At 48.3% G+C, this 24,318-nt stretch overlaps 2 protein-coding genes across 2 annotated transcripts in view; one reads left to right on the top strand and one right to left on the bottom strand.

Moving 5' to 3' along the window:
* Positions 1-24,318, bottom strand: part of SEC11A (SEC11 homolog A, signal peptidase complex subunit) — a 145,637-nt gene that overhangs the window by 101,098 nt on the left and 20,221 nt on the right. The gene's annotated exons all lie outside the window — the stretch shown is intronic.
* The window catches only part of ALPK3 (alpha kinase 3), a 34,207-nt gene that overhangs the window by 34 nt on the left and 9,855 nt on the right, over positions 1-24,318 (top strand). Inside the window, 4 exon segments of the mRNA XM_035566784.2 lie at positions 1-206; positions 13,235-13,356; positions 20,364-20,481; positions 21,741-22,770. Coding sequence (XP_035422677.1) covers positions 1-206; positions 13,235-13,356; positions 20,364-20,481; positions 21,741-22,770 — 1,476 coding nt within the window.

Genomic DNA, 24,318 nt, shown 5'->3' on the forward strand with positions numbered 1-24,318 from the left:
GCGGCGGCGGGCAGGGGCAGCCGGAGCCCGGCCGCCGCCATGGGCTCGCCGCGCCGGGCCCTCAGCAACTCGTACGCGGGTAACGGGAGGCTGTCGCCGCCGCTTCGGCCGGGCAGCGTCGAGGGCGCGGAGGAGGCGGAAAGCGCGGCCTGGGCCTCTCGGCCCAACCGGCGCAGCTACCTGCTCAGCATCCGGCCCCAGAACAGGTGAGGGCGGCCGGGGGCGGCGGGGCCCTGCCGGGGGCGGCGAGCCCGGGGTGCCGCGGGGAGCTGAGGAGCTCTGCTCGCCCCGGCCGGGGCCGTTAGCCCTGGGCTCGCCGCCACCCGAAGCCAGGGAGCGCCCGGGGCGGCCGCGGGGACGGGGTTGAGTGCTGTGGCGGGGACCCCCCCAGGGCTGGCACCTCTCGTGTTTGCCCCCTAAGCGCTGGGCAGGGCAGTGGTGCCTACGGACAAACTTCCAAGGACGGCGGAGAACCAAAATGACTGAATAAAGAGACGCGGGAGCTGGGGAGGTGAAATCGAGCTGTGTTAAAAGGTGGAGCAGAAGGGCTGCCGCCAGCACCGCACCAGGGGCGGAAGGCCGGGCTGGTGTCCCGGGCAGCGGGCGGCCGTCCAGCCCGGAGCCAGGGCCGCACCGCGGGGCACACCCGGGTGGCGAGCGGCTGGAGGCTGCCTGGCGCTCCTGAAGGCGAAGGCAGCACACAAAACTGGAAGTGCCGTGTCTGCCTGCCCCCGGAGACCCTTCCAGGGTTAGAGCAGGATAGCAGAGGCGAGCTGGATCGATGGGATGCGCTTGGGTTCTCAAAAGCGATGTGGTGTGTGTTCGCTGCAGGAGGGCTGGCTCCTCGCTTCCCTGAAGACGGGGGTGTATTTTTGTGGCTGTTGCTGGGGCAGGGGTTGTCAGCATCGTGTGTCTTTTTATAACAGGGCTGAGTTGACTTTCATGCTGTGAAATCCTGACAGACACAAGCTTCTGTCTTTCTTCCTTCTTCTTCCTTTTTTTTTTTTTTTTTTTTTTTTTTTTTTTTTTTTTTTAAACCTCAGAATATTCGAGGTTAAACTTGCCTGCAGGATACTGCCCAGCCCTTTCTGGCTTCATAGTAGTGAAACTGCTTGTGTTATCTACACCAGACTCCATGCAAGGGGCCCGCTGTGCGGGTGCCTTATCTTATTGCCAAAAAGGCATTTCTACTATGTAGATATGGGCTGAGCAGTGACAAGAACTACATTCCTGGGTTAGAAATGGCCTCAGGCAGGAGGTCTGTGGTAGGAATGAGGCTTTGTTCTCAGGGGAGAAGGTATGATAAACATGTTGTTAACTCAGACCGGTTGAGGTTAGTGAATACAAGGCAACATGCCAGTGAAGGCAAAGGTGTTGGTTACAGCATTAGTTGTTCAAAATAAAGCCTTTAAATTACTTTGAATTTGCTATGAGCACTTCTGGACCCGTAAGCTCTTGAATTGAGTGTGCATCTTCCTTATTGACGATTTATAAAATAATCCATTTCCAGCATGTCAAAGGTTGGTGCCTCAAATAATCTGAGATTTGTGAAAATAAATACAGCGCCAAAAGAGACGGAAACATGCTGCCTGGCAGTCAGGTGTTAAAGCTGGGGTAATGCCAAAGTTAAGTTGCCTTAATTCAGTTCCTTTGTGCTTGTATTGTAGTGTGCAATCTAATAGCAATCTGGCTGTGTACCCTAGCGTCTTCAGTACCAAGAAATACACATGCAGCATTCACAACCAACCTGTGACCTCAGACCATGCTTAATGTTGCAAAGGAAATGTGTAATTGAGTCCAGTACCTCCATTCTACAGATTAAAGGTAGAGAGTCTTTAATAAGATGTTGAGGACTTTTGTTTTCCTAGAGCTTGATTCTCTATTCACCCTTCTCCCCCCTCCAATATGTTCAAATTGCAGCTTTAATCTGTTTAGCCATAAGGAAGGGTTCAGCAGTCCTCAGCTAATACTTCCAGTGTTCCCAGCTGGCTTGCCCAGATCCCAGAAATTTTGCTTGAGGCCACTGAGGAAGATGCAGAGTGATGTGATGTGGGCGAGCCTGGCATCTCCTGGATGTGTTGACTCTGCTGCTCAAGCACAGCAATACCGCTCCATGACTGCAAAGCTCCTAGCCCTGAACACCTTGATTTTGCCATGCTAGCACTGTGTGTTGGCTGCGCCGGTTTCTATTTGTAGGAGCCTTATGCTTTTGCAGAAAAAGTGACACTGTACTGCAAAGATTAAATTGGCAGTGGATTCGTTTTCCACAAATTGTCCAATTCCTTTTTCAACCCATTCAAGTACTTGGTCATCAAAGCCTATGGCAAGGTAATTTCATTTTGCCGTTTAACTTCAGTGGCTGCCCCTTCTGTTGTAAGAAGCAGGGAATAGATATTTGCTAAATAGCAAAACTGACCTTTCCCTGTATTTGTGACATCTTCCAGTTTCCTCTAATGAATAGGGGAAGAGTAATATAGAAGTCTTGCTCCGTGCACAGCCTAGAGTATGTCTACAAGTGCAGAAGATTTGAGCGAGGCTGTGTGGAAACTTGCTGTGAAACTGCATCGCTGTCTATGATGCAGGGCAAGGGTTTGAATGAAGTGGGGCTTTTTGTCCTGTAATTAAATAATGTATCATAACAATTCTGGAAAGCGAGTGAGTGGGAATGATGTAGCGAGGAGGCTTTCAGAAAGCAATTATGAATTTAATTAAATCCAGGAACATCTGGAGAGCTTGCCTGGGAGAACTTGAAAAGCAAGATGAGTGATGTGCAGAACAGCAGATAACATTCAGCAGTTTTCTTTAATGCAGAATGTATTTGAATTTGGTGGGTTTGAAGCTGACAAGCATGGGACAAGTGATACAGACACAGAATTGCAGTGGGAGGCTGTTCTGGTGGTTGGAAAGCAGAAATGGATACAATGATCCAAAGAAAATGTGTTTTTTTCAGGCTTCTCTATTGCTGTCTCTGTATGTATTTGTAGAGTGTTTAGCTGAAATACTTGCCTGCTCTCATCACCAATTCCCGAAGGAAATTACTAGAGAGAGTAGTAACATGACAAAGGTACCTGCAGATGAGGAAATCTTCGTGAAAATAAACTGAGGTTAGGAACCCGTACTTTGGGACAACACATGAAAAAGTTTCACCAGCATACTTGCATTAATGAGCCATGTAGAGAATAGTCTGGATGGTCTTAGTTGGCCTCCCTAAGCCCATAGTAGGAAAGTGATGTGTAAATTGAAGAATTCCTGTTTGGAAACTGGTATGTGCTTTTTCCGTTTTTTAACTTAGAGAAATCGTTGGGGTGATGCTATAGAATTCAGAAGAACAGAGGTGTTGAGAATGACTATATTCATGGACTGTCCTGAGTTGGAAGAGACCCACAAGGATCATGGAGTCTAACTCCTGGCTCCACACAGGACCACACAAAAATCAGACCACGTGTCTGAGTGTTGTCCAAATGCTTCTTGAACTCCAGCACACTCAATGCCTTGACCAGTGCCCGACCACCCTCTCTGTGAAGAACCTCTTCCTGACACCCAGCCTGACCCTCCCCTGTCCCAGCTCCATGCCGTTCCCTCGGGTCCTGTCGCTGTCCCCAGAGAGCAGAGCTCAGCGCCTGCCCCTCCGCTCCCCTCGTGAGGAAGCTGCAGGCCACCACGAGGCCTCCCTTTAGCCTTCTCTTCTCTGGGCTGAACAAACCAAGTGACTTCAGCTGCTCCTCGTACATCTCGCCCTCCAGACCCTTCATCATCTTTGTTGCGCTCTTTTGGGCACTCTCTAATAGGCTTATGACCTTCTTATTTTGTGGCACCTCAAACTGCACACACCTCTCAAGGTGAGGCTGCACCAGCGCAGAGCAGGAAAATCACTGCCCTTGACCGCCCAGCAATGCTGTGCCTCATGCACCCCATGATAAAGAATATCATCCCTTTATTAAAGAGAGTATCCAGGATATTTACCTTTTGTGCACTTGAGAACTGGTCTTTTAAGAGGAGTCTTTCCCTTTGAACAGACAGTTCAGAGACCATAAATTACTGGCTCTCCTCTGTCTTCTTTTAATTTATCTGATAACGGACAACGAGGAGCAGCAGGTATGGTGACTTACCTTGCCCTTGCAGTCACCAAGTGGTTCTGTTTGTGTTGTTTTTTAAACTCTTATGTCTTAAAGCACTGGACTATAATTACTTTACAAAGTGAGAGGAAAAGCTGCCAGTCCTGTCCAGGATCTGCCTTAGCTGCATTCATGGGCCATGACTTCAAGAAGTCTCTATTACTGTCCTTTCTGTAAGAACTAGCTGACTTTGGAAGACATCTAGTGCGGAGAGATACTCTTTTTTTTGTAAAAACTTATGACAAAGGCTTCATTTGAGTGCTAGGCCAACTCTTCTCTTGGTAACGATCAGTACCTCTCATCTAGTGCAGATGTCTGCTACTAGGTCTTGTTAAAGCATTGCCTCCTTGCTTAAATATCTTTCTGCTGTCATAGCTTCGTCATATGCAGATATTTATAGAGTATAGTGACATTTCCTCTGATCTTTTCTTGGACAGCCGTTTCTGGCTGTGGTGGCAGTTGAGTTTAAGAGAGTGCCTTGCCATCGTTTTTCTATGCACCTGGCTTTTCTGGCTAAGAACAGTTCCCTATCTTGTATCTCTTGCTTTGCACATAATAACAAATTAAGGTGAAAAGAGCTGTTAGTATAATAAAGTGAGCTGAAAATGCAGGGCTGCTTAGCGCCTGAAAAGCATGGTTAGCTTTCTTAGTTCAGAGGAATTCCCTCTTCAGCAGCTGGGCATCTGTAACTTCTTGTGAGACCTCGCTCTTGGCAATGATCTGTATAAATTCCTGATAGGAAACCCACTGTGGCTTCGGAGAGAATTTGGTGCATCTCTTGTCTAATGGAAGTGTCCCAAATTTTGAAGGAAGCTCATCCAATACTTGCTCAAAAGACAAAAATGAAGGCATTAATGGGCCGATCTCCAGTCTGTAGGCTCCTGAGGGTAGAGGTGTCACTTTCTTATAGGTACGACTGTATGTGCAGTCATGCCTGGTTTGAGTGGGCTCCTTGACAGCTGTATGCTATGAATAATAATCCCAAGCTGTGTTTTCTTCAGTCCTTTCTAAGGTGTCCTGTCCTCATCTGCTAGAAAGTTAGGTAAAGCTGGTTGTGTAGACTGATAAGGCGATAACCTAAGCTGAAAGATCAAGATGTGGAGCTGAACAAACAGTGTCCTTCAAGAGCACTGCTCAGATTTAAAATATATCACAGGTATGAACTTCGCTATTCTCCAGAAACCTCGTAAATGGAGACGTTTCCCAGACCTGCAATCCCCTTTCATTGCGTAGAGGGGGGTTGCGTTGTCTCCTCCAAAACAGAGGCAGATTCCAGGAGAAGAAATTAAAATCTGCTCCGTCTTCGCGCTGTCTCAGCTAGGGAAGGAAGGGCTTGGATGAATGAGGCTGTTATTTCACACTGTCTGTCTCTCACGTCTTATCGCGTCAGCTGGTCTGAGAAGGGGGAGATAGAGGAGCTTTTTGTCCTTCTTGTTTCTTGATGTCTTTCTAGCTACGAGTTAATTTGGATAATAAAGGCAGTGATACTTTGGAGTTAAAATACACAGCATCTTCTGAGTGTTACAGCGGTTGATACAGGAACATGTAACTCAATTTATTGTTTTCCACCTTCCCTGTTAATGAAATCTAGCTCTGAATTGTAACATTCTAGTCTGTGTTCATTTGTCTCGGAGTAAATTACTTGCAGAAAAATACCATATTTCTCCAGCTCTAACATCGATTTGTTTTGTTCTGTGACCTTGACAAGTAAAGACTCAATACATCCATTTTCCAGTCTGTAAAATAACAACGTGTCTTGTACAACTCCGCAGCACTCACAGCTAGTTTATCACCAGATAGCTGATAATTACTGCCACAGTGTATGAAACACAAACACACTTTTTCCGTGTGTGCATGAAGTGCTTGATAAGAAGCGGGACACATGGCAGGAAAGAAGCCTTAAGCATAACCACATGTACATGAAAGCTTCATTGTTGTCTTTCAAAAATCAAAAATGCTTGGCTACTGACAGCTGAGAAAATGTTCAGAGTGGCTTGTGTTTGTCTCAAGTAGTATTAACCTTGGAGGCAGAGAAGTTCATGTGAAATGTTATCCTTGGGAGACTGCATGTGCGAAACATGCCCAGTAATATCACGGGTCAGAGGGGCAGTGGGAGGGAGCGTCTGCACGGGACTGTCAGGGCAGTCCCTCTGTCCTGGGGGTGTTCTGCCCCATTCTCCATGGGTTCTTTTGCAGAGTTTTCTGCAATGCTATTTCCTTCAAAACGTGACTCGGAGGCCTTGGGCTTGCTGTCATTGATGCATTTCTCTGTTCCAGTGCTGCACTGGACAGCTAGTGCAGCTCAATCTTCGTGCTGTGGAAGAGCACTGAAATGTATTAGTGACTGTTGCAGCTCAAGCAGATCCAGTCCATGTCCATGTGTGGATGGAGCTACTGCAGGGCATATTGCAGCGTCTCATGAGCTCCTGTTGACTTCCATATGAGGACCTGAGCTGGAAGGAGAATGCTTTCTTCACCCCCAGATAAAGAAATAGAGAAATGAGGATTTTGTGCAGTGAGTGCATGAGAAGGATTAAAAAAAATAGTGGATTTAAAGTCTGTTTTTAAAGCAATTAACCTGTCCTTCCTAGTGGGGTGATGTACCAGACTAGGGCATCAATTTGAGCAATATTTTTAGTGATTAGGAAGTGAGTGGTGTTGACAGTTCTACCTCCTGCCCTTGCAGCAAGACTGAAATTTGGCAAGTGCATGAAAAATGGGGGAGACCGTCTTCATTTCTGAAGGAAATTGCAAGCAGGTGAAGGGCTAAAACCTATAAGAGGATGATAAATGTCCAAAGAAGTTTGAAAGCATCTGAAAGGAAATCTAAGAAGAGCTGAGGCTGAGCAGTGGGGTGTAATTCTTATGGGCTGGTGCAACAGCAGTTAATAACCAAACCTGTACTTTCGGGGCTAGCTCTTACCAAGCTGTCCCTTACCTCATAGATGAGATGCCTGCAGAGACTTTCCTCCCACCAGTGTTGGGCATGCATGGAGCAGACCTCTCCAACCTAAGCATCCAGAGCCCCCTTTCTCCAGTGGAGAGAAACCAGTGCCTTTAGACCTTGATTCATCTGCTTTAGGCTCACAATAAGCTAAGCTGCTGCCTTCATCCTACATCCCTCAAGCTTGCTCAGAGGAGGTACATCCGCTGTAGATGCTGCATTTAATTAGCAGAATCCTGCACTGTGTACACTAACAAGTCTCTGGAGAGCTGAGGATACGGACAGCCCAATCCCAAGGCATATCAAGCTAGGCGTGCTGGGGCATCTGTCGTGCCTTGCACAGGAGTCCCGCATTTCCAAGTTAATAGGTTTGGTTTAGACTCTGATGTAGTTATGCTGGTGCAGCTCTGTGTGGGTATGCTGTAAACTTAATTAAAATGAAGTGAAACGCCAGCTGCCTGCAGGCAGGGCTGTTGTAGCTGGAGCTTTTAGAATTTGATCTTACTCTCTCTGGGCTTAAATCTCCAGTCTGTTAAAAAAGAAAAAATTTGCTTAGTTCCTTAGCGTATTGAGGTTAAACTTTAGTCAATGCCTGTGCTCTTAATGGTGGTGTCTTTCTTCTTTTTGATAGCATCAAGGCTCCTCAAGAGACCATCAGTCCAATATTTAGCATAATGTTCCAGGACATGCAGTGAATAAAGCCTGGGCTGCGTGCTGTACGCTGGGAATTAAAAGTGCTGACTGTGTTCACTGCTTGATCACGTACGTGAGCAGAAGGGGGTTGTGTCACAGGCACCCTTCATTCTGACTCTTGCCTTTTGAATGATTTGCTTTACGTTGGAGACAAGGCACCTCCCCGTTTGTCTTATGCAAGAAAGCATGATTGAAACGCTGCTTCTGCTTATGATAGCACTCTCCAGCGGCATTTTAGGATCTCCTGGCTCCTCAAGCAATGCCTGTGTCCTTTATATTTCTGGAGGTCAAAAGGAGATGGTTTCCCTTTTAGTGGGTATGCAAAACATTTTTGGGTTCCTTTACTGTTGGAAAGCAGCTCAAAGAGGAATTGGAGCTCTCCTAAAGCGTTGGGCTGGGTAGGAGTGGTGAAGGCAAAGCGATGTGCTGGTCAGTAAGGCAGGTAATGCCAGGGCATGCCTTGTAGTGCTGGAAAGGGCTTGGAGCTCAGAGGGATGCCCCAGGTGCTGGAGCTCAACTGCAAAAGCCAAAGGCTGAAGTTCCTTGGACTTCTCCCATGGACCAACCCACCGCATGCAAGGTGGATCAGGCAGCTGATCATCGACCTGTTCTGGTTAGTGTTTGATGCTTTTTCCAGCCAGATGGCTCCTGATCCACTCATCCTCTGGTGGCATGAACAGCCGTATTGGCACTGGGAAGGATCAGGATCATGTGGCTGGGGGTGGAGAGGGTGAAGCTGCTGCTGAAAGGGCAAGTGCCACCCGTGTTTGTTGGGTTAGAGCTGCTCCTGAGTGGCTGCCTAAAACTTCTTCTGTCTGATCTGTCCTTGCTCCCCTGATCTGAGCAAAAGGAGTCAGTGAGCTCTTCAGAAGGCTTCTAGTAAAAGTCTCTACGCATGCAATTAAAGTGCAGGGCCTTTAAGCTGAACTGCTTTTTTAGTTGTTATTTGCATGGAAGTTCTTCAACCACAGGTGGAAGTGCTGCAGGGTTGGCAGTAGCAGTTCTCAGAGGCCCTCTGTAGTCATTTTTAGGACAAGACTCTGAGTTCTGCTGACTTCTGCACAAGTCCCAGTTGCACAGAGCCCGGATGTGGTAATTTGGGTAGGAGACCTGGAGGTGTTCACCTTTCTTAGCTCTTCATGCTGTCCATCATCATAAAGCACAGCAGTTTGGTTGTTCAGTCGTGCTCCACAGTGTCCCAGGCTGATAAGGTCTGATCCATCTGCATGTACCAGTGTGGGAATGTGATGCCTTACAGCCCACAGGGCATGTCCCCGCTCCAGTCACCTCTGAGGCCATATGGCGAGGTTGTAGTAGACATAATGATCATATATTTCAGTGTGATTAAGTCAGTGAGCTTGCATGCTGCAGACTAGCTGGTACCTAGTTTCAGACTTCTGATTCTTATGTAGATGGACTCAGGGCACAGTCTGATAAACCACTCCTGGCCGCTGTGGGTCTGCACTGAGTTTATTTCCTACAGCCCGCAAGGGCTGCTGCTGCCACAAAATGACAGTGTGGGTATTTGGCTGCGGATGTGAGCCCCTGAAGACACTCCTCTGGGAGAGCTGGTGGCTGTTGGTAAGTAACTCACGTGGGTGCCTCTTGTGTAGGGTTTGGTGTTGGATTTTGTTCCCTGAAATGGCTGATTTTATACAATGTTCCTGCAAAGAAGACAAAACCTGTGGATTCCTGAAAAGTCTGTATTTTATTTTAGTGTTTTGTTTTTAATTTAATTTTATTTTATTTATTTATTTTTTGGCCAGCCATTAGTGACTTGGCTGACAAACCAGAAAGCAAGCAGTGTATAGTGACCAGAGCATTTTCAGCTTCTCCAAAACTCTGGTACCTCTGTCCTTGGAAGCAGGGAGGCGACCAGCTCAGGCCACCTGCTTGCGGGCAGACAAGCGGGTTTGCAGCAGGCTGTACTCTTGAGGGCCATTTAACTGAATATCTCCTGGGTGGAGCTGCCTGCTTCGAGCACAACGCTGCAGATGGTGCATGGAAGGCTCAGGTGCTGCTTCTTGGAAACCTACTTGTATAAATGTCCTTACACTTATTCTCTGCAGTTAACGAATGTTTCATTTTTACAGCCTTTGATTTCAATTTACAATGTGGCTTGCTCGTCCTGGCAGTCAGCCTGAGTAAGGCAGCTGTACCTCCTTTTAATAGGAACTATGACCTGTGCAAAACAACTCACATTAATACGTCTCTGTAACAGTTTATTTCAGCTCCTTTCCGTGCTTTTTTGTCTAATGGTTTTTATGCTGTTTTTTGCTTAGCTTATCAAGCAGCAGATTCTCTCTCTCCAGTTTAGGAAGGTAAAACTACATTGCATTAAACTTCTCTGACCAAACACTTTGCTGAATCTGGCTGCACACGATTAATCTGTAATGCTTTAGTACTAATTAAAGAGAGCCCTGGAGTGGTCTAACAGTTTTATTCTGCATGAATGCATCCCTAATACTTGCCTGAACTGCAGACAGCAAAGTGAATGTTCATTGTAATTCCTGTGGTAAGGTGCAAGAAATATTCATATTCCCTAGCCAAAGGATGGGTGTACAGTTTGTTCAGCTACTTCTTGATATTAAAGTGAGACTTCCATACAGAGACCTTAAAAATTAGATGTTCCTGCCCTGGAGCTTTCAAAGAAGGAATTTTCTTCTTTCCCCATCACCCTCTGCCTTATCATGAGCATCCTCTTTCATTCGGACTCTGCCATGAAATGCACTTGTACAGTTGAACTTTAGCAAAAGAGCACATTTGGAAGTCAGTGGGCATTCCTGGTTTGCTGCAGAAGCAGGTAGAGGATTGACTGTGGATGGAAAGGCCTCTCCAGAACACCCCTGTAGCTGTGGGATTGTTAACCAAAAGGTCAGGAAAAGAAAACTGTGATGAAGAAGAAAACACTTCTGAGATCTTGTTTTCCTGCAGACTACTTTTGTATGGAAATCCCTCTTTAATGTAAAAAGGCTACTGAATTGCTGGTGTCCTCTTCCCAGTCTACAGGGCTTTTTCTGCAGCAAAGATGCCGCTTCAGGAAGGCTCAGAGGAATAGTGGCTGCTGCCTTGTATCAGATTTCTTGAATGCTCTGAATTACTGGTTTAGAAAGCAATTTGAATTGGACAAGTCTTGTTGCAGCTGGAATGAGTCAGCTGAGAGCCCCACAGTGCTGCAGTCTCTAAAATCTGCCTGTGACTAATACAATGGTTTCTTTGAAAGATTAAAGAGACTTTCCAGGGCTCTCTGCCAAGTGAGCATTGGGCAAGTCTCGTCTGATTCATCTACTGTGCCTGTGGAGTCCCCAGCTTCTGGTGATGCTGCTTTCCTAGAGCATTCAGTAGCCTTTGCTGTATTTCTCCTGACTCTGGGATTTGCACTGAAAGGACCAGGCTTACTCACAGCGCTGCAGTGGCATGGTACTGGGATTAAACTTGGTCCTGAGTGTGTCACTATGTGTGTGCACATCACCTTTTATTTTTTAAGATGCTGATCCTGTTGCTCTCTTGCTGGTGTATGAAATGGTCATTGATGCTTGGGACATTTTAACTTCAGTATGTGGATCTAAAAAGGCATTTACTGGTCTAGGGATAGGGATCCTGAATGAAAAGGCCATCAAACCCCAACAGTAACTGCCTTGGCACTGGATTTTCTGCCTTGCTCTTTGGAAATGGGAGTTATTTTTCTCCTGGGTTTGGGGTATGGAAAGGTTTCTCTGCTTTGGCATCCACAGCCCTTTTGTGGCCACATGGCTGGGTAGAGAGTTGCTTGCCAGGACCAGTCTTTGGGGACCATTGATTTCTGCGGAAAGGAGTCCAAGCTGTGGCATCAGCTTTTTACCCTCTGTCCCACAAGTGTGTTTGGATATAGCCAATGCTCATAACCCTTGCTCAAGTCAAGTTTGCAACAGCCCTAGCTGCTGCCCCCTTCCCTTCCCCTCGCCCAACGCAAAGTGCCTGGGAGCTGGGTGAGGCTCGCGCAGCATACCAGCTGTTTGCTGCTCAGGGATTCATCTCCCTGCATCTCTCATAAACTGATGCTGGTGGGAAGCCAGAGTGAAAATCGCAGCACTGCAACCTCCAGGTAAGTTTTCTGGGTGGATGAAACAAGCGGTTGCTGTGGCTGGAGCTCTCCTGGCACCTCCAGCCGTGCGTGCAACTCATTCCATGCTGCAGTGCCTGTCAGCGCACCTGCCCTTGCTGGGTTCATGCTAAGTGTGGATTTTGTTTTCTCCTGAAGCAGACTGCTTCCCCAGCAGGTAGAGCATGAGTAGCAACAGTGCCAGCATCCTGCCTGCGAGCTGGGGGCTGCTTGTGAGGCTGGGGTCTTCCTCATGGAGCCCTCACTATGTGCTGAGAGCCCTTCTGCTCGTGGTGGAGCTGTGTCGGGAATGATCTGGGGGTTTGTTCCACCTCTTGCATGTCTTTAGAAGCTGATCATTTGTGTAAGGAATGTGTCTTCCACCGCTGAAAATGATGTTAGTAGAGCTGCTGGCTACCAGTTACATTGCAATACTTGCTGTTTCTCCTAAGGTCCTGGTGCTTGAGAACTTGGGGTCCTCTCTTACAGTGTGAACATGTAGTGTGTTAATTGCAGAGGAGAAAATGAAAGAAGTTCTTCCCTTCCCAGAGAGCCAGAGTACTATCCAAATGAAGATCCAAGTCGGAATTAAATTCTTTCCCTTTTTTTAAGGAAGACCAAATCTTCTGGAGCCTCTCTTGGTGACGCTCCAACAGGGTTGGCTGTAGGAATACATTTAGTGCCACCCCCGAATAGTATTTAAATGACTGGAGAATCTATGATTCATTTTCATGAGCTTCACAGATGGTACTGGCTATTTGGATGGTTCTGGCTACTTGCTTGTCCCAGCCTGAACTTTGGGGGCAGTGCATGGACTCATGGAGTACGTAGCATGAGTGCCTACCCGCAGCAGCAGGTGTCAGCTTTGGATATAGTTCCGGAGCTCAGAAGGGTGCAAGCCAGGTTCAAGTGCCACGTGTTCAGGAGCCACGTTCAGTTCACACTTGGCCTGAAACTGCAATATAAAATCTTCACAAATGAAATAAAATCCCAGTAAAGAGCACAACGCTTGAAATGCTGATAGTGCAGTATCAGGACTGTGAAGCTAACTTTGTTAGTGTCTTAGTTTGAGCCTGCTGGCTGATCAAAGGAACGCTCAACTGTAATCCAGAACTAAAATGATTCTTGACATTCATTACCCTGATAGCTTCATATACAAAGGGGTTGTCTCCCAAATGACACTTTAAATTGACAGAATCATCTTAGGAGTGAAAAAACAGTCAAATACCATGCCTCTTGACTTGACTTGTAAAAAGCCTACTGTAGGGATGATGGGAGGGAAGGAGGGCATCTGTAGCAAGAACACAGCACAGACATATTTCTGAGACGAGATAGGAAGGGGGACCCTTTGATTTCTTTCCAGTACTTTGGTCTCTAAGAAATGCTTCTTGAATCTTCCAGGAGCACCTTCTGCGCAATCATTTCTCAGCTGACGGAGGAAACCCAGCCACTATTTGAAACCACTATCAAATCCCGTTCTGTGTCCGAGGACTCTGATGCTAGATTCACGTGCATAGTGACAGGTAACAGTGTCTTCAGTGAATAACCTGGTCCTGCCTCACTTGCTGGACTTGTGCTAGTTAAACTCTAGAGCAAGTGATAACAAGGCAGCACATAACAAGCCCAATGTTGTCAGGCTGCCAAGTAAAGATTCAGCAATTGCATGGTGATTGCAGATGATTTCAGCTTTGATGTAAGGGGGGAAGGTGGGGAAACACTTGAGATTGTAAAGAAGCAAAGGCATAACGTAACATCTTAAGCAGAGCAGATTAAAGACCAGAAAATGGAATATGATGATTACTTCTTGGGCCAGTGACATTTTATCGTCCTAATCTCTGCTTCTTTCCTAATCCTGGACTCCATAACTTAGGAATGTGCAGTTCTAAAGACTAAATCTGTTATACTGGAGCCACCTTCAACTCTGGTTGCTGGCTGTAAATTTGCATTGGTGACAAATGTCTGAAATAAAGACCAGTTTCTACCCAGTGAGCTAAAATCTAACCCTGAGCAGGAATGGTTTAGGCCAATAAGAGGGGAAAAGGGGGAGACTGAAAAAAGAGGGTATTATGGTGATGGGGCATGGCAACGCACTGGTATAAAGGCACGCAACTCCTTTGCTGGTGAGCTTTTGTCTTTTAAATACAGGGATGCTAAAACCTTTTTTTCATAGTATTTCTGTTTATGACACTGATCCTTCCTGGTATTGCATATGTTACTTATTCAGACAGGTTACTCAGGGAGAGAACAAGCTTGCACGTTCTGGAAGGAGGAGGTTATCTCCAGTGAGCCTCTTAGTCACAAGTACCACAACTTGCTTAAGATTTAGGGGATCTGGTTTGCCATTATAAAGATGCTGTAAATAAGCTGTATACAAAGACGAGCATACTGAAGCACTTCTCTGAAAGACGCCTGCTTTGAATTCTTGGCTCTTCTCATATGATACACTTGTTTTACAGGTCTGACTTTCTGAACTTGCAAGGCTACAACTGGTACATTTACTTCATTAATGCTTAACTTTAGTAGACCACTTCCTGCTTCTGTGGTAAAACTGGGCTGCTAGGGATGCCTCCAAGCCATGCCCTTCAGTGCTTCATTACAAGGGCTTTCCGATTGAAGTTATTTAAAAGGAGAAGCTTTACATATTGTGCAGTGGCATGTAACTCACCAACTTGCAAGCCAAGAGTATCACAGGTCAAAAGCTGAGTGATGTTTGGATGCGTTATGAAATCCTGAGTAATAGCAGACACAGTTCTCTCCTCCTCCTTGCCTGAAAGTGGGCAGGTGTGCGAACCCAGGGCATGCCTGCTTCCTGTAGAGACATGCAATAGCACTGCTTTACCTTTCAGGATTTCTTGTCCCTTTTACAATGCCTAGTCCTGGCTTAAGTCTCCACCAGCTGCATTTTGGGGAGGACAGTTGCATCTAACAAGCGTTGTTTCTTCTGAAGTCCAGATGATACTTTCAGCTCCGTGTGGGCCCTGCTAAGGTGAGAGGTGCATGTGTGCAGCTGAGCTCTAGTTCAGTTCTAGTTATACTGGAAGTTGGCTGTCAGGGTAGGAAGTGCACTGCGCATTTGAGGACAACAACCTGGGTGTGATTTTAGGAGGAGAGGGGAGAGATGCTTCAGTCAGCCTTCTAAAGGCCACGTCCATATCCTTTCCAGCATCTCTCCTGGAATAGCTGGGGAAACTCTTCACTGTGCAGGAAACATGCTGCCAAGGAATAACTGCGTCTGCTTGTACCAAATGGAAGTACATCTACAGACAGACATGGTCTTTCTCCTGTCTATAGCCTTTCCTGTGGTCCGCCCTTGCTGTCTGTAGGCAGGAGGCTGCCTTCCTGCTTTGGCTGACCTCCTGGTGCTGCGTAGCACAACCTGACGTGTTACACCAAGTTGAAAACTTGACCCGCTACTTGTCTCACTTCCTAATAAAGTGAAGGAAAGCATCAAATGAACACCTTCAGCATGTAACCTGTTGCAGTATTTTTACACCTAGTAAATTAGACTGGGGAGCATCTTTATGCATTTAAATGAAGAGACGCCCTTCCCAAGTTAGGAATTTTCACAGAATAGCCCTTAAGCAGCTTGGACCACCTGTTCCACTTTGAATGTCTTGCATGTGGGCTGCTCATCTTGGGATCTCTTTGGGACAGAGGGGCATGAGGTGGAAATCAAACTTCCATTGTAAAGTCTAATCAGGAGTTCAGATATCTCCCCTGCCATGATGTTTACATTCAGCTGGGAGATACTACAGGGAGAAAGGAAGTGGCAATTGCATCCCTGGCCAGTGACCAGTGTGGAAACAGCTCAGTCCTACTGCTGTGGCTGGAGTCCAGGGACACTTTGGTTCATAGCCTTACCGGAGGCAAAGGGCAGACTGTCAGCTGCTCCTGTTGTGACTCTCAAGCCCCATACACAGATGCGTGACCTACAATAACATCTTAATATTTTTTGCTGCTTCTTGACTGATAACAAGTTCCAGGGCAGTCCCACATCCGTGAATACCAGAGACTCGCTGGTCACGTCCTAGGAAGGCAGTGTTTGAAGAATCAGCCTCCAAATTTGCTGGGAGCTGCAAGCAAGAAAATAAGTCTGAGGCAGACTTCCTGATGCTCTTGGGTGGTCACACAACCCCTCCTTTCCTCCAGCACTGTTCTGCCTGCTACCAGAGTGCCTAATAAGTCTGACGTGATTGTTTTGGGTCAAATCATGCATCAGTTATGACATATTCTCATTTTTTTAGACAAAATGAGTTCAGCCTTTATTCTCTGAGAATAAAGGGAACAGCAACGCTTCCTTTTGTTGTGTGATTTCTTACAGAGCAGAGCACACCCTGCTTCTCTGCACCAAGTGGTTTCCTTGGTGGGTCTGGCTGGACTTCAAGACCTCAGGGGTCTCATCCCGCAGATCCTTTCCTATCAGTAGCCATTGGGCTCTTCTCTTTAGAGAGTGCCCTTTACTGAACGTAGCGCTACAAGGATTTTACAACTTTTCTGTTATACCCTGTATAGGGAAGGGCGGTGCATGCTGATGAAGTGTAGGGGCTTGGATGAGGGGGCCTGGGTCTGTAACTGCTTGTTAGGGAGCGAGGCAGTGACTGCCTCCAGCCAAGGCCGTTACGTCAGTACTAGGGAGTGCCAGCTTACAGGCAGTGCTGTTCACTTGCAGCGCCATTTCAGCCCTCCTTAAGCAGGTTCTACCCCTCTGACCTTGCTGCCCAAATCAATGGCTCAGGAGCTCATTCCCATGGCTCGTTCCGTGGGTCAGTGCTTGTGCTGAACAAGTGCCCGGCCTGGTAATTCACCCGCGCTCTGCAGATGCTGGATCAACGCTGCCATCTGTACTGTGGCACTTGTGCAGGGTGGCCCATCCCCAGAGGGGATGGGAACAAAGCAAAGTGGCCAGAATCAGTGTGGTTTCATCACAGAGCTGTGGAGAGGAAAGCGCCCTGCCTGCAGCTTGGGGAAGGGGGCTGGAGGTAGAGCGGGCGGGCAGTGGAGTGGATGGGGGATGTAACGAGCACCAAGGATTTCAACTTGTTGCGTCTGTGGGAGCCCTCCTAGGGAAACTTCTGTCTCGTGAGAGGAAAGTGCTTGGATCAAGGATGTGTGGAGAGACACAGGGGCTGTGAAGAGGGGTGGACGGGTGAGTCTGAGGAAGGGGTAGGTGATGAGCAGAGGTGGGAGATGCAATGCCTGGGTTTGGGACAGCCAGCAAGAGAGAAGAATGGGGAGCAAGTGGCACTCACAGGCCGGGGGCATGGAGAGGTACTTCTTTTGGTGAGCGTCTGTCCCCCTGTCAGCATTACTGGAAGTCTCCTAGCCTTGGGTAGGGATGGTGGGGATCTTTAAATTCATGAAGCCAGAAAGGGCCAGATCTTAGTGTTACTTTTCCTCTCCAAACTGCCTGAAGCCCTCAAATAGCTTGCGTAGAGCAGAAACAGAAAACCAAGATTATGTGCAATTGTTTCCAAACTCTTTTCACCTTCCCAAGTTTCAGAAGCTTAACTTCCCCCTCCTCTGCCCTGTAAAATAATAATAAAAAATTGCTTTAAACATACTCTCTGAGTGATTTTGGATGGCTGATTCAAGAGCTGTTTTGGATAAGGTCACAAAAGCTTTGAAGGCTTCCCAGACTTTAACAGCTTCAGGAAAAAGAGCGTTTGATCTAAACTTGGCAATTTCTCCATGAAAAATCCCTGCTTAGAAGGTCTTCCAGGCCGTGCAGTGCAGTGCCTGGCTGTCACGCTGGAGCAATGCCGCCGGAAGACACACTTCCCAAAAGCTTTTGCTGGGTTTGAAGACACCCGGGGAACGCGGCGGGAGCCTGCCCTCCTCCCCAGGAATGTGTGGCACCTTTCTGTCTGTAAATGCGGGCGCTCGCTGGTGAATGCAGCAGACCAGCTGCTGGCAAATCCCTCTGAGCACCAGCTGCATGGGGGCTGCGAGAGGGACAGGCTTGGGGCAGGAGAGTGCCTGGTTTGTGAATGGCTGCTCCGTCTTGAAAGGGGCCGTTTGCAGCCGCCGCCGCGCTGTGGATGGATGTTGTAGCTGCCGGCATGACCAGTGGTGCAAAGCACCTACCGGGGCCAAAGCCTACCCTAAATTTATTAGCTTGTCTGACAGAAGATGGATGCCTGTGCCTGCAATGCCAGCAGCAGCTCCCCTCCCCAGGCAGGATTAGGCTCCCTGGCGTGCCCATCTCACCATCCCCTGCTTGACTCCTGTTACAGCCCCTGGGGAGGGACGGCTGGCGGTCACAGGCAGGCAGCCGGGCTCTGCTGTTCCCAAATGCTCGACTGGGCTGTGTGTGGGGTCGGGAAGCCTTTCAGCTTGCGGCTTTCCAACCAGTGCTTGCCTGTAGCTCCATTTTGCTGCCAGCTGGGGTGTTCAATGGGGGCTGGTCCCTCGCTTTGTGGGCTGGCACGGTGGTAGCTCCTGGTGGGGAGCAGGTAGCCTTGTGTATGCAAGTGCAATGAGCCAGAGAGAGTTCAGACTTAACAGAAGGAAAAGCCTTTCATCGAGGCACGGTGCAGCTATAGAAATTATCGTTCTTTCCGGCAGATGTCAGCTGGGAATGGGAATCAGATGCAGAGGCCACGGGGGGACATCACAGGACTTCTTGGAAATGATACCTTTGCAGTTCCCAGAATGAAGTGCTGTGGTGGCTGTTCACACAATATTAGGAAAATCTACCTGCCAGCTAGCTGTGCTAATAGCCATGGGGGCCCCCTGAAAGTCTTGTGTGCAAGACAGCCCTTGGGAAGGGTAGGATTGCCCCGGATGAAGTGTGAACTGTGTATGAAAACTATTTTGTTCCTTGTCCCTGGAACAGAAAGGAAAGAAACCACCATGGGCTCGTTCGGTCCACAGCTCTGCTGCCAAGTGTAGTCAGTAGCTAATATTTATGGAAAGTATAAGCAGCAGGGTCAATCCATGGTGATTCCTTTGCTAGGATACTCTTGTGGCTTCCTGCGGTTAGCAGTTTAGGGTTCGTTCACTTCAACCACATGTATGTGAGGGTCTAGGGGAGAGCTTTGCATGAAGGGCTTTGGGGAGAAAGTCATGACTTGGCTCTCTGCAGAAGAGGAGGGAGCACTAATGAACACTAACCAAATGAAAACCAGAGCTGCTGATGGCAGCAGTGGAGGGTGAATGAGGCAGTGAAGGGTGTGAGAGATCTAAGGGCAGTGAGGGTGGAAAGGGATTCCAGAGGCAGTGCAGGGTGAGAGACCTCAGTGAGGAAAGGAAGAGAACAGAGTAAAATCTGGGCTGTGGGAATGACTGGGTCACAGGGATGGCTGCTGTTCTCATCTGATAGCAGAGCAGGAAAGGAAAACTCCTCCAAGAGTATTTCCCCAGCCTTATTCTGGTTGGAGCAGGATAAGTCCTTGGAAAGGCCAGAAGATGGTGGAGAGCCCTGATGAGTGAGGAGATGGGAACAGGGAGTGTGTTGGAAAGAGGATGGTGAGGAAAACAAATGATAAATGGGGAGGAGATTTGGTACATCCTGGTTTAGCTCTGTCTGGTCAAAGGCGTTTTGAGTCAGCCAACACTAGAGCCAATTCATGCTGATGAGTCTTTGCTCCCACTTTTTGCTCCTGCTGTGGGACCTTCTTTATGGGAACAGATGTAAGCTGGGCTCAGGCATTGCTGCAGGTTCACGGCTCTTCTGGCTGGTGCAAACAGGAGGCTTCTCACCCTGGAGATTAAAAGAGTCCCAGCCAGCCCTGAAATCTGTGGGCTAGCCATTGGGAAGCATCCAGGAATGAACGGTGGCTGCTTGCTCAAGCAGTTTTTCCCTGAAAAATGCGCTGCTCCTGTTCTGAGCTAGCGCTGCGGTGGGTGAGAGGCGCTGGCTGTGGCCAGCTCTGGTCTGTGTGCTCACCCCTGGTGATCCACCACCGCCGAGTGCGGTGGGGAAGGTGGCTGAGCGCCCAGCTCGCTGGCCAGCCAGTCACACACGTCATGATGTCATTCTACGGAAAAGGCAGGTGACATCTGTTGTCAAGTGACATTTGTAGGACACCAAGCTGGCTGTGATGCAATCAAGGTTGCTTCTGTTCAATGGAAACTTTTGGATCAGTTTACAGGCTGTGACACTTAGCAAAATGTTGAGGGCTTCATGGAGGGGCGAATGCCTGTTTTTTAACCTTAGCCTTAATCTCATCAAAACATGCCTCTTCACCTAAAAGTGACAGTGCGCTCACCTTCTGCTCCCAGCCAGTGTTACAGGAGATGGCCATGTGATTCACTCTCCTCTGTTCAGGAATGAAGTGTTGGGATTTTTTTCTCAAAAATAGACCTATTCCTAGGAGTGATAAAAGACTCGGATAAGCCCATCTGTTTTCCACTCACAATACTTTTTCTGCTGTGTGATTTAAAGAATGCGATGAGCCCAGAATAACACATATCCTGTTCTGCCAGAGCGTTTTGTTTTGCTGATGATTCCTTGTCCCTGCAAGAGCAGACTTGCTGTGCGGCTGGTTGCAGTGTTCCTCATGCTGATGTCCGTCTGTCTTCTCCGCAGGGTACCCGCAGCCAGAGGTGACATGGTACAAGGATGATGAAGAGATGGACCGCTACTGTGGCTTACCTAAGTATGAGATTTTCCGCCATGGAAATCGCCACACCCTGCAGCTGTACAAGTGAGTAAGGAAGCTGGAGAGTAGTTGGATTTGCTGGTGGGAGCATGTTTTCGTGACTTGGAGAAGCTGGCTGTCAGCAGTGATCCCCCCCAGTGCCAGTGCTCCCCATTGCAGTGTTCCCAGCCAACCCTTCCCAGTCAGCTCTTCACTCTGATGACTCCCAGATCACATCAGGATGAGGTCCATTACTGCATCCAGGGATAGCAGCCATGCTGGAAGCAAGAGGAAGGTCGGGAGAAATTCCCCTCCCTGGAGCCTTCCAGTGCTGTAACAGTGTGTGCTGTTGCTGCAAGAGACGGGAGCAGAGTGTTAGGACTAACCCCAGGTGAGCGAAGGGAAAGCACTGGCTACATCCAGGATGATGATGATGGTTCAGGGATTAGGCAGGATAAGGACAGAAGCAGTTCATACAAGTGTCCTGAGCAAGGACAAAAGAGGGAAAAGGGCTGTAGCCCTGCCCCAGGAGGGCCTTTCCTAGCTTCCACTGAGAGGACAGGGAAAGGAAGGGCTGCTTTGGCACCGTACTGAAAGAGTCGAGGGCCTCCCTTATTCAGCCCAGGCTACCAGCTTCCTTTAACTTTAGACAAGGACTGTGTTTCTGGAGAGCCAGGGACATTATGTCCTCAGCAAGCAGAGACCTGTTGCAGCTTGAGTCCTGGATTTGGGATGTCAGACAGAGACCTGTATTGCTGATAGTCCTGTGATCCTTGTGATTCCAGCGTGGGCTTTTCTGACGCTCCAGGTTTCCACGTGGCTCAGTTCTTGCAGGAGCGGGGAGCTCCGTGGGCCAGGAGTTCCAGGGGGCGAAGGCAGAGGTGTGCATGTACTTGTGCCTGCGAAGTTAGGTGAGAAGGCTCTGGTAAGGCAGCAGGATAGAGGAAGAGCAGGAATGTAAGAAGCAAAGTTAGTCTGTGAAAAGCTGAGAGGAGAAGATCTTGTGGAAGAATGTGGCTGAGAACAGTCAGGAAGCATGGTGTTGGCCGTTCCTCCTTCATCTCAGCCCTCTGTTACCAGAGTTAAAGCCCAAAGGGAACTGGGCACTGGTTTACATCCGGGTTGCTTATCTGTTAGTGCTGAGAGCAGGCAGAGCCTGGGGTGGAGGCCAGCCCCAGGCCTCCAGACCTACCGCAGGCGCCTTGGGCCAACATCTGCATCTTCTGGCCCCTCTATGGCAAGAAGTGGGAGAGGGCATGTGTGTGTACGCAGCTGTAGTGCTTGGGGAGGACGGGCAGGTCTCATGCAGAGCTTTTGGTTTCCAGGTGCCGAGAGGAAGATGCAGGCATTTACCAGGCCTCAGCTAGAAATAACAAAGGCATCGTGTCCTGCTCAGGCGTGCTGGAAGTGGGAACCATGACGGAGTTCAAAATCCATCAGAAGTGGTTTGCCAAAATTAAGAGAAAAGCTGAAGAAAAACTGCGAGAGATAGAACAGAGCAAGAAACGAGGGAAAGAGAATGTGGAGGTGGAGAAGAATGTGCAGGGAATGAGCCCCGATCGGCTCCAGAGAAAGCGGAGGCTGGCCAGGGATCTGAATCTCCGGTCGGGAGCCTCTCTGTGGGAGAAAGAGGATGCAGCAAAAGTGCATGTCGGTGATTCTCAGTCCAGATTCCACGAGGCTGAGTTGAAGGAACAGTCAGTAAACACGATGACTGGCTTACCAAACAAACTGGTAGCACCTTTGAAAGCAGAGGTGACCACCAATGGAGATGCTTGTTTGGGAAGTGCAGAAGAGAATGGGAATGGCTTTCTTGCGTACATCTACGAGACAGTGGAAGACCTAGTGGCTAAGCCAATGGCCAAAGACTCCGCAGCTAAAAAGAAAAAGAAAGTGGAGGATGCTCCAGCAGCAAAGCAGGAAGTTTCAAAGCGAGAGGAAAGTGGGAGAGACAGGACAAAACCCTCAGCAAATCCAAGGTTTGCCCCTCCCGTCCCCTTACGCAGGAGTGCACATCTGAGGGGGGCAAATGATCAAGAAGTGGAAAATATTCCAAAGATCAAAGAGTCTGGGAAAGCTGTGAATCAGGATGCTAAAATTAATGGTGATGTGCACTTCTCTTTGAAAGAGATGTATTTTGATAATCAAGTGAAAGCAGCAGCAGAGAAGGAGGAGGCAGGAGCCAAGGAAGAGGCTGCGAGAGAGGCTGCCCTGCAGCCCGCGGGTGTCAGCAGGCAGACAGAGGGTGCTTCACCATCCTCAAAGGTGTCAAAGGCAGGACCTGCGCCACCTGAGGGAAGGAAGAGCCAGCACACAGCACAGAAGTCGGAGGGACATAAAGCCGTCGGTCCAGAGGTAACTAGAACAGATCTCAGCCAACGTGGTAGTGGTGCAGCACCAGCCCTGGGAGGCTGTGTGCACCCCAAGGGAGCTGCTGCTGCAGCTTCGCAGGTCTCCTCCAGCAAAAACACCCAGGAAACTGTCTGGGATTTGTGTGCCCAAGTGGCAGAGCTTCCAGCTGAGCACCCCATCTCCGAATAAATGTCAGACGAGGTGGCGAGGAGAGATGTACGTCAGGCCCTGCGGCTGGACAGCTGGTTGGCGAGCGGCCCGGGGCGTGCTGCGAGCTCTCCAGTTTAATCGGCAGCCTGACCTCATGCAGAATGCTTCCAAATCAGTTAAGCAGGGAGCTGTGAATGGCTATTTATAGCTGGGGGTGGATGCCTTGTGTGTACGTGAGACTGATGACATCTGTTCAGTTTAGCAATTGAGCCTAAGCTTCAGCCGGCGTTTAATGAGCCCCCCATGCAAATGAGCGCAGCGTGCCAGGTATGCCACGTGAGCTGTGCCGGGCAGGGCATTGAATTTTGTTTACAGTGCAACATGTATACAGTAGATCTGGGCTATTTTTTGGCTCTCCCCTGTTGGAAAAACTCTCTTGCAAGACTCATTGTGGTGGCCATGCAGAGCCAGAGCACCGCACCTGCTCCTGACCCTCACTACATCTTTTAGTCAACTTCTATTTTTGTCACTTAACCGCTTAACCTGAAGCATTTTCCATAAAAATATTAGACTGGAGGCTACCAGTTTTTTGTTTGTTTGTTTGTTTTGTGTTCTTTTTTAAATTGGATGAAGCCTTCTGTGGTAAAGGGTTCTCTGAGTCCAATTCGCAGATGCCATCAGGATCTGGCATCTGAGCAAGGGTAGGTGCACACTCTCAGTACAGACCAAGGCTATCGGGCGATGCACTCTGGGTGTAGCACGTCTCCCTCAGTAGGTAACGCAATACGTCTGGATGTGGGGACATCCATGGTATGGAAAGTGGGACTGCCGGCTGCTCCAGTAAAAAACAAATCCTTTCTTCCTCTTCTAGATGTCTTTAACCATAGATAGGAGCACTTTTTATTCTCAGAAATATGCTGCTTTATGCAGTGAATTGAGTGTCTGGGTCCTGGGCTCAAAGCAGTGAAGCCCACTTTAACCCATCAGCATCACACATTGCTGCATTAATTATTGCTGTGTGTGTAAGCCCATGGAAAAGCAATTCTTTCTCTCTCTCTCCTGCATTATTCTGCCCCTTGCTCTTAAGGAGGGTGGAACTTTGTGTATGGCAGCCAGGCTGTCATCCCTCAGCTTTTGACAATACATCAAGGTATTTTCCTCTTCAAAAACCCACTCACAGAGGAAACCTGTAACTTGACAGCTAGCGTGCTTTTTGAGCAGACAAAAAGCTTTTGATTTGAATTTGAATGCTTCAGCTAGTTAGTGTTGCTGGGGGAAGTATTGAGGCTTTTGTGTGACCAAATAAGCCATTTTAAAACCCTTTGAAGCTGACTCCAAGTGTGTTTGAGAATACTTATGCTCTCCAGGACAAAGATTGCTTTTTATTTTATTTTTTAAATC

Source organism: Cygnus atratus, chromosome 11 (assembly GCF_013377495.2).
Source record: "Cygnus atratus isolate AKBS03 ecotype Queensland, Australia chromosome 11, CAtr_DNAZoo_HiC_assembly, whole genome shotgun sequence".
Taxonomy (NCBI): domain Eukaryota; kingdom Metazoa; phylum Chordata; class Aves; order Anseriformes; family Anatidae; genus Cygnus; species Cygnus atratus.